Raw genomic sequence first — 14,498 nt, 5'->3', positions numbered from 1 at the left:
CTGACATGTTGCTATAGCTATGAAGTGTTTCCACCTGTCTTTTTCTTCATATGACCATAGTCCATTCATCCTCCCTCCTTCCCTCTTGTGCACTCGGTCTCCTTGCTCTTTTCCTTGCTTTGCCGTCTCACCGCCTCCTCTTGTCTATTGCTATATATATGAGAAACAGCTATGAGCCGTTGCTCACGTATTTGTTACTACTCTTATCAGATGGAGCTAATGATAGGGCTGCGATAGCTCTTGTCATGTGTGTGTGTGTCATATTTATGTGTGTGTCAGAAACATGTGTTTCACTCTTCAAACCATTATGGAGTCTGAGTGACATTCCCCTCAGACATCAGGGTTTGGGGTTTGTGTGTTGTCCTGTGTGTATTATTTTAAAAAACTCTTTACCTCATCCTCACCTCATTGACAGATGTTAGTGTGTATGTAATTAGAGGATGGTTGATATTTATGGATGACACATTAAAGAAGGAACCTGCTGCACTTGCAGGGCTGAATGGTTTGATGAGCTAGAAGATCACCACTAGATCTGGTGTTTGCGTTTAACACTGTATATAACATGAGCCGTCCCCTTTTCCAACAAAATTGAGATTGAGCAAATTTGAAATGACGATTTGCTCAAATGAATTAGAATCTCAAAGCACAAAGAACAACTGTAGGACACTACACGGTAAAACAAGGATTATATTCAAGGGTAAGACAGTCACCGCACAAATGGGCTGCACATCCATACATATAAATTTTTTATGGCATTTTTTTACAAGCTTCTGGCAAGCAGCTCGCGGAAGCTGATTTTGCTGTATAGCAGGCAGTTAGACTTTGCTCCGCTCTTCTTTGGTACCTCTGCTGCTTCACTCGGGCGGCAGGAGGTGAGTCAGCAGATTTGTTGGTGTTCGAGAGTACCTCGTTATCTGTGGCGTAGACCTCAAAATGCTTTCACGCACTGCTTTGGTGTTGTGATTGTTGCGTAACGTTATTAGGTTAGTTTACTGACAGGCGGTCAATAGGGCATGCAATAGGTCAACCTGATAATGGGATGCCTTCTGGTGGATCACACAGCAGACTGCTTTAGTTCGCTACACTTATTTGAATATCAACCAACTTTGAACAAATGTTTTTCTTTTTTTTTTAATAAAAAGTGGCAGCCCTACACCAATTATATCAGTATTTGTTGAAACCATGGATCCTTCACACAAAAGAAAGACAAAGCACCTAATTATTTTTAGTCGTCGACAGAAATGTCAGCTGTCACAGCCGGGTTTCTCAGCTGCAGCTAGTTGATTCACTGAAGTAAACTCTGTTAGGGAGCTCAGTACTGGAGGTGAAGGCTTTAGCCATTAAATTCAAAGTCTTAAGCATTCATTTGATTGCTCCATACGTGATGCAATTCTAACTCTGCAGCATGTATTGATGCGTAAAAGCTCAAACTAACGGGCTAATATCATGTCTTTCTATCATAACCCTGCTTACTGTATAAAAACAGGTTTGGAAAAGCGACTCAGACGTTATATATGAGCTTTATTGTCAGTATTTTAAAGCGACCCGTTTCACTTTTACAAGATGAAAGGCTTTGATGACTAACCGATGGGTTTGGCAAAGTCGTCCTGGGTAAACTTTCCCAAATCCATTAAAGAGCAGAACAATGCCATGAAGAACCGGTTCACACACAGTGTCCTGTATGTGCCGGTCCACACTGCTTCAGTCCATTTCTGACACTCACACTTTAGTTTTGGTTGTTGTTTGCTTTCCCTCCTTTAAATTTGTTGCCACTTTCATGCTAATGAAGCATTAAAGATTATAGATGAAACACATTTGAACTTTAACAAGAGGGAGAGACGTATCAGTAGCCGTATGTCTGGAGGAGGGTGCTCTCGTTTCAGTGTTTTCACTGCGGGAAATCAAGCATGAAGCGTCGTCTCTGGAGGAAGTGAACTGGAAAAGACTGGTGTGTGTAATGTGTGTCCATTTCTGTGCATCTATCTGTGTCTTCAAGTCTGCGCTTTTTGCCATAATGAGTGTTTACTGTACATTCCACCGTCTAGCTGCCACTATGCCTGGGGTTCTGAGCTCTGCTGAACAACGCTGAGTCACTGTGTGGTCACTGCTGGCTAATCACACCTCAGGAATACGATAACATATCCAAATGCCAGCATAACATCAGAAATACACATCCATAGGAAATGATTAAGTCACCAGACATCTGTAGTATGTTGGCTGTTGTTGAAGCATGCCAACACGCTTCCCTCTTGCAACACGGTTTGTGTGTTTTCAGCCCTTCCTTGAGGAAAGTAATTCTGCTGCCTAACTGCAGCTTCAAATAATTTGGTATACATAATATTCAATGTCCTGCATAAAATCAAGTGCTGGAAAATGTCCTGTCCATGCCAAAACCAGTCTGCATATCGTAAATCTTTACCTAGACAGAAACGATTTGCATCCAGGCAAATCGGAACATTTCATTTTGTATTTGCATAAAGCAGTAAAAGTCACTGTTCTATCATTGGACTAAAGCAGAGACGGACTGTAATGTGCAGCACATATTAGCCTTCTCGCTCATGTCTCTTTCTTTACAAATGTAGGCATGTGTCATCCTGTGCAGTGGTTTAGTGAACAAGCTCAAACAAACCAGGAAGCGGCGCACATCTTTTGTTAGTTTGCAAGCTAAGATAGCTCGTGTCGTTTTAAAAATGCGACGCAAATGTCAACGTCTGTTGGTTTAGATGCTGAAGGATTCTCGTCCTATGCTACTGCAAACAGAAAACAGGCTTTTAAGGTCTTGGTTTGTGAGTTATAGTTACTGATAACAGTGTAATTTCAGTTGGACTCGAAACAAGACCTGGTCTAGACAAAGCCCAAGCTTTATGGAGACGTCCTCAGACATGAGAATCCAGTTAGTATTATGTAGCAGGAAGGAGGCAAGGAGGGAGGGAGGAAGGAGGGAAGGAGGGAGGGCCAGGTATGCTGCATAATCATAAAGCACTCTGCAACAAACTACAGCCTTCTGTGTTTGTCTGTCATTTTGGAAGAGGTAGAGCTGCTGTAGATTTTTAAAATTTTGTTGCAGGCTTAATTTGGCAAACTGAGGCTTCTTTGTATCTGTGATTGATATGGTAGCGTGTGTTTGGAAAAGCCCAGCATACCCAGCTGTTCTCTTGATTTAGAGGAAATCACCGCGAAGACGGCGACGCGTTTCTGTTTGAGCGTCTGCACTCGTGTCCGTCTTTTCACCCGTGTCGTATGTGTACGCCGCTCCCACAGGTAATGAGATGACAAGCTCGGTAGAGAGCGAAAAAAAAGATGCGAGAGAATTCCTTGATTTAATTTAAAGGCGCCTCCACGTCAGAGTCTGATAGAGGACCAGGACGTGGTCTGCTGCTTTTTCCAGACACGTGTGTGTTTGAGCAAAATGGTATTTATGTTAGGAGTCCAACAATTCTTTTCTTTTTTTCTTTTTGCAGTGTTGGAGAAAGAGCTTATTTTGTCTCTCGCTGACATCACCTGCAGCTATTTTCCCATCCAAAACATAAACAGAACCTCCACAGAGAGTACAACTGACTGTGTACTGTATAATGCTCGGTTGACAACCACATTACTGTCTTACTGACTTCCACCATCTTATTTTGTGTGATTGATGGTGTGTTGAGACACGCAGCTACAGAGACACGAGAAGCAGTAGGATGTCAAGTCACTTTCAACGGGAAGCCGCCCTGCAAGGACACACTAGTGTCAAAGGTGTGTCCGACTAAGATGAAACAGATTCTTATGTAACAGATAAAAGCTGCGGAGCTGGAGCTGGATCCGCAAATGAAGTGCTCGGTACATACACACCCAACAGCTCCAGAGTGAGTCAAAAGCAAGAGATGACTTGCCTTTTTAATGAATTGGTCTGAGCACAGGATGAAGTTTGATTGGATGAGTCTGAGGTGTAGTCATTTCATTTTCTGCCTAACAAAGACCCTTTAAAACATAGACTCATATAGTTGTCACTAAAACGAGGTCACAGTCATGAAAGTTAAGCTTTTACATGGTCTGTAAAAAGTCTTAAATACTTAATCTTAGATGTTTTCAAAATTGTGTTTGAATATACTCCTTGAAGAATGCTTGATTTAAAAAAAAACACACAATCTTGTGTTTCATTGACACAATCACTTATGTGAACCACAAATCTTTTAATATTTTAAATGAAACGATCCCATCGTCGTTGTTTGACATCTCGTCATTCATAGCTAGATAAGTCCTCCATCAACCATCATGGTAGATAGTCATGGTCATAGTTAATGTGAACAACTGGTAGATTAAACCAAGTGACAACATCGATTGGTCATTGTGGGTAACGTTTACATTTTATAACAGTTTAAACAGTTTAGTCTTAACACCTGTCTTGTGTTAGAAAAGAGTTTGGACGTGTTGTCCGATAACATAGTCATTCTGAAATGCCACAGTTGAAGATGTGGTGAAAAGGGAAAAGCTTCAGCTAACAACTAACGGTCAGCTGTGAGGCGATGTCCTCCTCACCATCAAGACCCTGAGCACTGTTTACCACGCATCCGTTTTCTCTTCTGCTTTCTGAAAATGTTCCTCTCGGCTTATCAACATTACATTTTAAATGACGCATTAAAAGTTATGAAGCTTGTCCAAAATGTTGCCTTTTTCATGTTTTTTTCCCGGAAATGTTTTGGCTTTTAGAAAACAATGAAAATATCAGAGACAAAGCCCAGTGCCAAAGCCTCGCATGTTTTTAAAAGGTCAGGTTACGGAAAGCCTCAGGCTGTGGTTTGCGTATGACAAAAACAAGTAAAAGAACCTAAATGACCACTAAAAAGACGTGTATATCTTTGTTTTCAACCACACAGTTATGTGTTGAATGTGGCATATAACATAATTGATGGTCAGGTTCTTTAAAAACTAGGCCTCAGATCTCTGGGTAATGCATTATGTATTTCAAAGGTTAAAGGTAAATGTAGTGATATCCAGGCCGGGTTATTTCATATTTAGTATCTGCCGATACAGAGTCAGTGAACAAAAACACTGTGGAAATGAGAACAAGCATGTCGGGTAGGAGGATTTAGGAAAAGGATGATGTCTGTGAGATTTGGGTCTAGAACCTTGAGGGGGGTCGTGTGCGTTTTTGTATTTGTACTTCGGGGGAGTCCGGATGTGGATAACAGCAAAAAAGGGAGTTAGCCATCTGTCTGCAAAGAGGTGGAGCCTGTCTGTCCTCATCTGCACTGTACTCAACTGGACTGTTATTCTGTGTCTTCTGTTGAACTCGAACACAGAGTGCAGTTGTTACCATGGTCCTTTTGTGACTCAACTTTCCCCGAGTCCAGAAACGTAACAAGAAAAAGAGTGTTTACCACTTAAGAAATGTTAAAAAAAGACCTCCTGCATCGACCCTAAACATGATGAGACGGCCTCTTTACAAACTGAGAAGTGGATGTTTTTAAACCATTATTAAACTCTGTTGATCCCTCTCAGAGCTCTCATCGTGTCTTTGTTTGGGCCCTGTCATCAGTCTAATTACTGTAATTCCCTCCAGTTGGGGAACAAAGAGACCTGATCTGCGGATTAAAGGCCTGCAGACACCAGGCCTCCTGCCTGCCGGCCTGGGTGCTCGCTACCTGTTTAGGAAAGCTACAAAATACAGTCAGGGTTCATTCAAAGTGTTTTCAAGGTTTGCTTAAATTTAAATATACGTCCTAATATTACATTTTACTTAATCACACTACTTCCATGATATTCTTTATTATATGTTCTGTTTTCACTTTCCTTTCTAATTGTAGGAGCTGATGGAAATCCATTTCATGATTGTACCTGAATGATTACATGTGATCATTGAACTAAAATCACTCTCTCTCTTAGAGGAGCTGTTGACTGTGTTAAGCCACATGGCTTGTTAGTTTCCTGCAGTGCCCCCTGGTGGCAGCAGAGGTGTATTACCACTTCATTATTATATCAAAGATTTATTTTTTTAACATGTTTAAAGTTTCCAAAAATTGCACCATGATCCGGACATAAGTCCAGGTGATGCGTTAGTGTTGTTCTGGTGTTAGCAGGGCTACTCTCACTATACGTTCATTGAGCAGCTCTCTCACCCCAAGACAAGGAAAGATGAGGAGGGAGGGGCCTGAGCATTTCCATCAATGTTTGGACACAGGCTGCTCAGTCGTGGTGCAGGAGCGAAAATATGCTTCATGCCCTAATTGTGCCCCACGCGTGTTTTGAATGTGTTATAATTCAATGCTGCGATGGTCGCAGGAGGCCTGTGTCGTTTATGAACACAGCAGAAGAAGAAATATAAAATATTTTGCTTTACCCATAATCCTTTGCTGCAGAGTGCTTTGAATACACCCATGAAACTGCTTGTCCTGGGTTGTAAGCTTTGTTTATGCTGTCTGTGTGTTATTATGGGCAATATTATGGGCAATATTTAAGTTTAATTTTTATATTTCTATGGTTTGTTATGATAAAATGTTTTTATAAAAGACGACATCAGATACATGTGTGTGTTTTATTGTGTCTCCACCAGGTGGCTCTGCTCGGCCTGGACCTCTTATCTGCCTTAGTGACGAGGTTACAAGAGCGGTTTAGGACCCATGTAGGAACAGGTAAGATCCAAATGTTCTGTTTTTGTGAGAGTGCTTTCTGTATTATGACATTTTATTAAAAGAAAGAAAATAAAGAACAAATAGAAATAGAAAGAAAAAAAAGAACAAATAAATAAAAAAAGAGATAAAAATACACCTGAATTATTTAAATTATATTTTACAGCAAATCACACACACACACACACACTGATTAAGGATTTTAAGGACATTTGTTTGTTTGATATAACATTATCATTCAATGGCCTTCCTCCTCTTCCTCCTCTTCTTCCTCTACATTAACAATGAGATTCTCTTGTTGTGGAGAGTGTCTGTCCCTCCTCAGTATCACCTTAATTGCTGCCCATTCACTGCTCTGCCCCTTATTTGCACTTCTTTTAAATAAGAATGAATGACTTTCCAATTCAGACTCCTCCTCCTACTCTGATACCTGGCCATATCCTAAAATTAATGTTGCCGTTGTAAGTTTGAATGTTATTTGTTTTTATAACAAGTTTAAGAAATGAAAGTAAAATCATGGTCAGTTAAGTTTTTTCCTTCTTCGGTTTACTGTTTTTAAGTGACACGTTTGTTCTTTCCCTCAGTTCTGCCCAGCCTTATTGATCGATTGGGAGATTCAAAAGACCAAGTGCGAGACCAAGACCAAATAGTACTGCTAAAGATCATGGAGCACGCTGCTAGCCCGCAGGTATTAAGACACAAACATGTTTTTTCTAAGAGATGTCTTTTTTTTTAGCACACAGCCTGAATTAACTGTGATGGTGATTAACATCAGTTTGCTGTTTTTCTGTTGCTCTTGAATAATTATAATCTGCTTCTCAGACCTCTGATATCATAATCCAGATAGACCTAGAACCTATCTGAAAATAGATTACTAGATACTTATTGGTATTTAAACATTTTAGTGAGATTTGTAAAGGCAGGATACATGTGATACAGAATGTATGGCATGCTTTCAAGTTACAGTATGTAGTATGATATTAGTTAGTGGCGTTCTGTTTTCCATTTCCTGTCCTATAAAATCTGTTATTGTACTAATCCATTACTGCAACATTAAAGCACGTGTTGTTTTGCTGTGTGTTGCTGCAGTATGTGTGGGACAGGATGCTGGGAGGCTTCAAACACAAGAACAACAGGACCAGAGAAGGAGTGTGCCTTTGTCTTATTGCCACGCTGAACACGTGAGTCAGATGCTCCTCTGGTACATTTCACATATAGTGGCGAAGATCGTAGAATTATTTATTAGCACACTCCTTAATTTCATCTTTCAGGTTTGTGTCAATTATTCAAAACATTTAGGATCCATTCTGTATGATAGTTTACTTCACTACTACTACTTCACTAGCAGTCATTTGATAAGATGGCAAACATTTCTGTTTTAAACAACATTTTTCTTGATATTACAAACTAGTATTTTGCTGCTAGACTGTATTTCAGCACCCTGTCCATACAGTAGGTGTTTATTTTATTTTTATTTTCATTTATTTGAATTCTTGTCTTCCAGATACGGAGCTCAAGGCCTGACCCTCAGTAAAATTGTCCCTCATATATGTAACCTCTTGGGGGACCCCACAAGCCAGGTATGCCGAGTCATGCTTTGTCTCAAAGACGTTTGTGGACATCGGGAAGATATGTATCGTGTGTTACAACCTCTCAAATGTGAAGATTTGCTTGCTTTCATGTTCTGTAAATTCAACATGTGGCAGTGTTTTTGTTGGTCAAATGAAATAACCACTTCTTAGATAATCTTAGAGAAAGATTAAGATGATTTCGTGTTCAGACACCAGAGAGGCAGCAGGCTCTATGTACTGTATGTTCCTCCCTAGTGGCAGGATTAAGTAGTGCATCAGAACCTAGATGCATCAGAACCAACAAATAAATGTAAAGCTAAAATCAGAGTAAGGAAGATATTTCACAAAAGACCAACGCGTATTTGAAGTTGATGATTCCTTGTGATGTGCTCATCAGGTACGTGATGGAGCTATGAGCTGCCTGGTGGAGATCTACAGACATGTGGGTGAGAGGGTGAGGATGGATCTCAGCAAAAAGGGCCTTCCACAGTCACGGTACGCCAACAGGAAGCTGCCAACCTGTCGCTGTCTTCTTATTTGTGCCTTTCCCTTCCTTCATTTTCTGTTGTTGGTTCTTTTCTGTTTTTGTGTCATTTCTCACTCACACACACACGTGCACACAGTGTACGCAGGTCCAGTGCTGTTGTAGTGCTGAGAGCAGGATTTTCTCTCATGTCTAGACACAAAGAGCTCACAGGCTTTAATGCCGTGGTGCTCCCTCTGGTGGCAAAATCAACACATTACATCTTCAGAACACATCTTCCAGAGTTGCTGGTTTATTAGGTACACCTTTCTTAAAGTAATGTTTGGAACTGTTTTTAGAGAAGAAGACGTTAATATAATGTCTGTGAAAGTGCCATGATTATGTCTGACTTGTCTATTACGAGTTATGCTGGATTCATAATTTTGTTGTTCAATCTACGCTGTAGCTGGAGTCTTAGCCTGATGTACACCTCCTCAGAAATGTAACTACACGTCACAATGACAAAAAAAGGAGCAAGGAAAAGACAGAGGAAGAGAATCAAGGGAGAGTTTCAAGTACACGAAGGAAGACCAACAACAAAGATCCACCGTCAACTAGTGTTTTTGTGGTGTGTGAGTGTAGCTGTAGTTATTGTAACGTTACTCAAAACGTTTACTTTTTAAGACCGTAGTGTCTAGTTACAATTTATTGTTCATATAAGTAACCTAAATGCTTATTTTGATATAAAATAGATATAAAATTCATAAATCATTTTCAGATCAGCTTTACTTTCACTTTAGCTAAACTCACTGTCTATATTCAGCAGTGAACTTTATGAAGTCCGACAAAAAAGAGTTTGCTGATACTATTGTTTTTTTAGTTTGAAATTCAACTTGGATCCTTTTTTTATTAGTTGCTTCTCCTTCTGTTCTTAATGACTGACAAAAAATTGTGAGGTGGAGAGCATGAACTTTTTTTTATCTAAAAAAGGCAATGACAAATACATTTTAGAACTACTAGCATGTAAAAATAAAAGGCACATTATCCTATCATTTCACACTATGTTGTAAATATGTTGGTATTCTCAGTAATTGTGTTTTAAAGAGACAAGCATGGGTCTTTGCGATCACCAACACCTTGTCCCAGTTCGGCAGCTCCACTGTCAAGGCTTAAATGCCTTGCCCAAGAGAAGATCATTAATGGATATCAGTTTCATCATTTTTATCTCCAGATGTTGTGATGATCTGTTATGTGTCATCACGCATGTTTTCATTGTTACGTCTGCGATCAAACACAAGAGAGTTGAACTGAACTGCACCCGATGGAGTAAAATGGAACACACACCCTATGAGCTGGAGCTTTCATACACACCGCAGAAGTTACTTCATGCCTTTTTTTTTCTCGTTTCTTCGTTTGACTAATTTGAGCTCGTGACAGAACACTCCAGAGCATTTTTCTAGCCACTAAATCAGATTCATAGTCGTCTCAGCTCCTGAACAAGCTCTTCGAACAGGCTGTTGGAATTTCACGAGCTGTGTTTCTTTTTTTTTATGTAGCATGCCAGCAAACATATGCAGACCGTTTCTGTTCTCTTTTTGTCCTCTTCATTCTGTTTTACACTGCGACTGCTCCCCTCACTCTCTCTCTCTCTCTCTCTTGGCTGGCCCAAATGCCAGTTTGTCACCTGCGTGGCAGTTTTGGATGCCGTCTATTTTGGTCTTGGCCATCATCTCTGCTGCACAGAGCAGAGGGAGAGCTTCTCACCTCTGAAGTGATGGACGATGCAGCTATAGGTTTCTTTTTACTGCTTGTCATTGTTCCCTCTGCTTCAGTCTGTTTTTACTCCCCTTTCCCTTTTTATCCTTTTGTTTTGTAGCCTTTCTACATATTTATCACCACCTGTTTTTGGATTTTGTTTTTTATTCCTTTCTGTCTGCTTGTACAGGTTGAATGTAATCTTCAGCAAATTTGATGAAGTCCAAAAATCCGGGAACATGATCTCATCCTCTGGCTCAGGTGAGTGACTTCAGCTGTTTTTTTTCATGTGGTATCGAGGTTGCTCTTTGACCTTTTTAACATGCATCCCTTAACAAAATATATCAAGCTTTGTTGTCAAGTCATTCAGAAATAGACTGCAGGTCGCCAAAATGTGAAATGTTATTTTAAAATTCCCTGCTGGGTTATTATCCTCAATGCTCACGTGATTGATTTTGTTGTTTTGCTCCGCACTAACATCCAGAACAGTGGGGAGTGAGGATGGGCATATGCACTGTGAATATCAGGGGCTATTGTAGACTCAGTAGACCATTGTATGAGGTCATTTTGTGGGTCAGGAGCAATTCAGTGGTTGTTATGTGCAGGGAAAAAGTGAAGAAATATCCCCTTTATTCAGGGTTTTATTTGTATCACATTGTTTTTCACGCTTTATCTCCTCTATCACCACTTATCTTTGCGTGTGGGCTTCCTTTATTTTCCATGTTGCGTGTGCATGTGTGGAGGAAGAAGAAGGGGGTTGGGGGGTTACAGGCCAGACGGACAGCCTGGGGCTCGAGGGGATGAGATTTCTCCGCAGGAGGTGGGCATCCTCTGGAGCTTTCAGATGTCCCTCTGTGGAGCCAAAGAGCAAAACAGACTTCCTGAGGCTTCTCCTTAAACTGTTCAGATATATCAAAATAGACGGGACAAAACAGAATTAGTAATTTTCCATGCAAAAATGTCAGAAAATACTGTTATTAGACTGCTTTTCTCAATTTTATATGATATTTAACTGAATATCTTTGTGTTTTTAAACGAAACGACACATGTCAAAAAAACTATTGTCACTCTTTCATAGCCCAAACGGTTCATCTACTACATCTCTGAAAACTCTCTATCTCTAGTTGCAGCTCAATTGTCCACTTGCGACACTCCATGCAGGTAGACTCACTCTCCCACCCTGACTGCTGACTCTGTCCCATTATAGCTGACTATATCCACACTGCATTTACAGGAACAACAGCTGAGCCAAGGAGAATTACAGTCAGACAGGGCTCAGCATTTCAACAACAGTCTGCAACATCTCCTCCCAGCTACCGCTCCACAACATTTCACACGTGGACTTCAACTGTCAACATAGTCTGATAAATTATGGCATTCAGAAGCGCTTGCTGGCCCTGTAGTGTAAGCTGATAGCTTCAGTGTTCATTGAATACCATAGTTTTATCAGTTTTAGTGTGGACTCACCACTGCACAGTTGAGGATAAGCAAAGAAACTAAATTAATCAGTACAACGAATTTCCTCTATTCATACCAGCAAAAACATCAGTGTGTAGGTTTGAATGGCATCTAGCGGCGTAGATGCTGATTGCAACCCCCTTGTCCTACCCTCTCCTTTGTAACATGAAGGAGAAGCTACAGTGGGTGTACACATAAGGCCCTATCTAGGGCTAGTGTTTGTTTTTTTCCGTTCTGGGTCACTGTAGAAACATGGTGAACTCTGTGGAAGAAGACCTGCAGCGTCTGTAGATATTGAAGGCTCATTCTAAGGGAACAAAAACAGAACAAAACTGTGAATAGAACCTCCTAAATCTGACACACTGGACACTCAGGTTATTTGTCTTGAAGAGCACGACTGTCTTGATCAGCTTCCTTAAGAAAAGCAAACAACACCGATGATGTCATTGCGTGTTTTTTGGCCACTGCAAATATTTTTCACGAAAAGCCAAGCCTGCGTTACAAACCAGGCTTTTAAAGATGTAGACATCTACCAAGCATGGAGGGGCTAACGGAAGATGCTATTGGATCCAGAGCTTACTCAAGACTAACTGGTTAATCAATAATGGAAAATAATCATTATTTGCAACCCTGCTAAAAAGGAGATTTGAACTGACTATTGATGACAATGCTGAACATGACTCCTGATAAGTAAAGATGCCACGTGGTTCCATGCCAGCGGAGTTTATCTGGAAAGTTAAGAGGAATATGCAAACATGACTCATTCTAACAGTTATTAAACACTCCAGCATCATATTCATTCATCACATTCACAGTCATCTGTTTGGCACCTCACTGGCTCGACTCCTCTCTTTCTTGCCTGCGCTGAAATTGACTTTGCGACTGTAGATGACGACTCATTTTAATTTTAAATCCATTTGCCTCAGAGCCGAGGAGAATTTCTGGTGTTCGTGTAGACAGAGGAGGAGCCGCGTTGTTAAACAAGCCTCCAGCTCAGTTTGACAGTCGTGCTAGTGGCTTCAAAATAAACTCGGCGTACGGAACAGTGAGAGTACTCACGAAGAAGGCTGAAAGGTAACTTTGTGGCAAAATTGTTGTGGACATCTACTGTATCTCAGCGTACTATCATAAAAAAAAAACAAAAAGACATTTGCCTTTGCAAAGTGACACAAAGTCTGCATGTTTTGTCTTGTCGTCATACACGTGGGAGAGATGGAGGCAGAGGGGGGGCGGCTTTGCTGTGGCAAAGGAGGAAAAAGGAAGGGAGGGGGTCGGAGTTACAGAGAGCAGAGAGATTGTAGAGGGATGGATGGGAGAGAGCAAAACAAAGCAGCCATTTCTGTAGCAGCACTGAGAGGTAAACAGTAGGCGAGAGATATAGGGCAGAGACTATAGAGAGAGAAGGCTGAGCTGTAAGCTTCATAGCAGCATTCCTCTCTGGCTTCAGTGCTCAGGGCGACTTTGCACCATGACAGCTGGAGAAGGTAAGGTTCAAACTAGTTTTCTCTTTGCTAAGGTCAGCTCACACACACACGTATCATACAGACTTAATAACACAGGCACATAGATTATCCATCTGTCGAGTGGCTGTGTGTTTGTTTGTGACTGGTCGGATGAGGAGAAAATAAAACTCTTATGTAATCTGCAATCCGCATTCTCACTGATATCTCCAGTCACAGGAGACTGTTTCTCTCCCAAGTGAATTCAGTGACTGGTGTTATTTATTTTTTATTTATTTATTTTTTTTTGTCTGTCCAGCAAAGGGCTGCTATGTTACATTTCGTGCCTCTCGTTTATCTCTCCTGTGGAAACGGTCTCGCCTCCAGGCTCCTCTCGGCGCCTTGAGGGACAGCTTGCCTAAAGCATCCTAACGCTTGTGTCATCTCAGTGGCCAAGACGATGAGGGCTGAGAGAGTTACTGTCAATATGTAAACTGTTACTAATGACTGTTTGCCATTTGTTACGCAATCCTCCCAAACCCCCCCTCTTCGTTCATGCAATATGTTTCGTTTCCGATTACTTGTTGTTTAGTTAAATTCGAGTACTTTTGCACGTCTACTGCCTCCATATAAAGTGTAGAAAGTTCACTTCACTGCCATTTAAAGATCTGGTGTGTCATATTTAGGGAGTTCTATTCACAGAATATGGCAAATAACTATGTTTTCATAGGAATTTTCTATTCACAGAATATGGCAAATAACTATGTTTTCATAGGAATTTGATAATAAGTGTTCTTTTTTTTGTTACCTTAAAATGAATCTAGCAACTACACCGCTAAATGTGACTAAAATTCTCCACCTTACCTGGTCCTCTGATGATATTATTCACTGCCAAGCATATGTCTGCTTCTTTTCCTCAAAATGCTTCTGAGTAGGTAAATGAGCATAACCTATTTATCTCAATGTTTGTTGTGAACGTGCGGTGCAGGTCAGACTATTCTTATGGCCTATTACTTCTAGCAGGTAATGTTTTTTTTTTTTACCTGACTCTGCAGCTCTTTTGTTCTTTCTAAACTAATTTAATTGGAACACCAGGAATGCGTTTTGTTAAATCTGCCATCAGAAATCTCCAAGTCCTGGACTTTACCGGTCTTTCCTGCTACATTTCTTTTAATCAGCAGCACTTTAAGTTTATTCTTGTAAT

The 14,498-nt window shown here is 40.6% G+C and overlaps 1 protein-coding gene and 1 non-coding gene across 26 annotated transcripts in view; one reads left to right on the top strand and one right to left on the bottom strand.

Annotated features, from left to right (window-relative positions):
• clasp1a (cytoplasmic linker associated protein 1a) overlaps window positions 1-14,498 on the top strand; it is an 85,543-nt gene that overhangs the window by 25,539 nt on the left and 45,506 nt on the right. For 23 of the 25 annotated variants that reach the window (XM_019260408.2, XM_019260411.2, XM_019260406.2 and 20 more), the window contains exons 3-8: window positions 6,533-6,611; window positions 7,193-7,296; window positions 7,698-7,789; window positions 8,113-8,188; window positions 8,577-8,674; window positions 10,588-10,658. In XM_019260408.2, the coding sequence (XP_019115953.2) occupies window positions 6,533-6,611; window positions 7,193-7,296; window positions 7,698-7,789; window positions 8,113-8,188; window positions 8,577-8,674; window positions 10,588-10,658 (520 nt within the window). Of the gene's footprint in view, window positions 1-6,532; window positions 6,612-7,192; window positions 7,297-7,697; window positions 7,790-8,112; window positions 8,189-8,576; window positions 8,675-10,349; window positions 10,436-10,587; window positions 10,659-13,252; window positions 13,340-14,498 lie in introns of those variants that run through there. The other 2 variants (XM_019260421.2, XM_019260422.2) reach the window with 2 other exon arrangements.
• On the bottom strand, window positions 5,989-6,115 carry LOC113747378 (U4atac minor spliceosomal RNA). The gene has a single exon (XR_003463611.1). It is a non-coding gene; the product is annotated as a U4atac minor spliceosomal RNA (small nuclear RNA).

The sequence above is a fragment of the Larimichthys crocea genome, chromosome I (assembly GCF_000972845.2).
Source record: "Larimichthys crocea isolate SSNF chromosome I, L_crocea_2.0, whole genome shotgun sequence".
In the NCBI taxonomy this organism is placed as follows: Eukaryota; Metazoa; Chordata; class Actinopteri; family Sciaenidae; genus Larimichthys; species Larimichthys crocea.
This window is presented reverse-complemented; position numbering and strand designations above follow the sequence as displayed.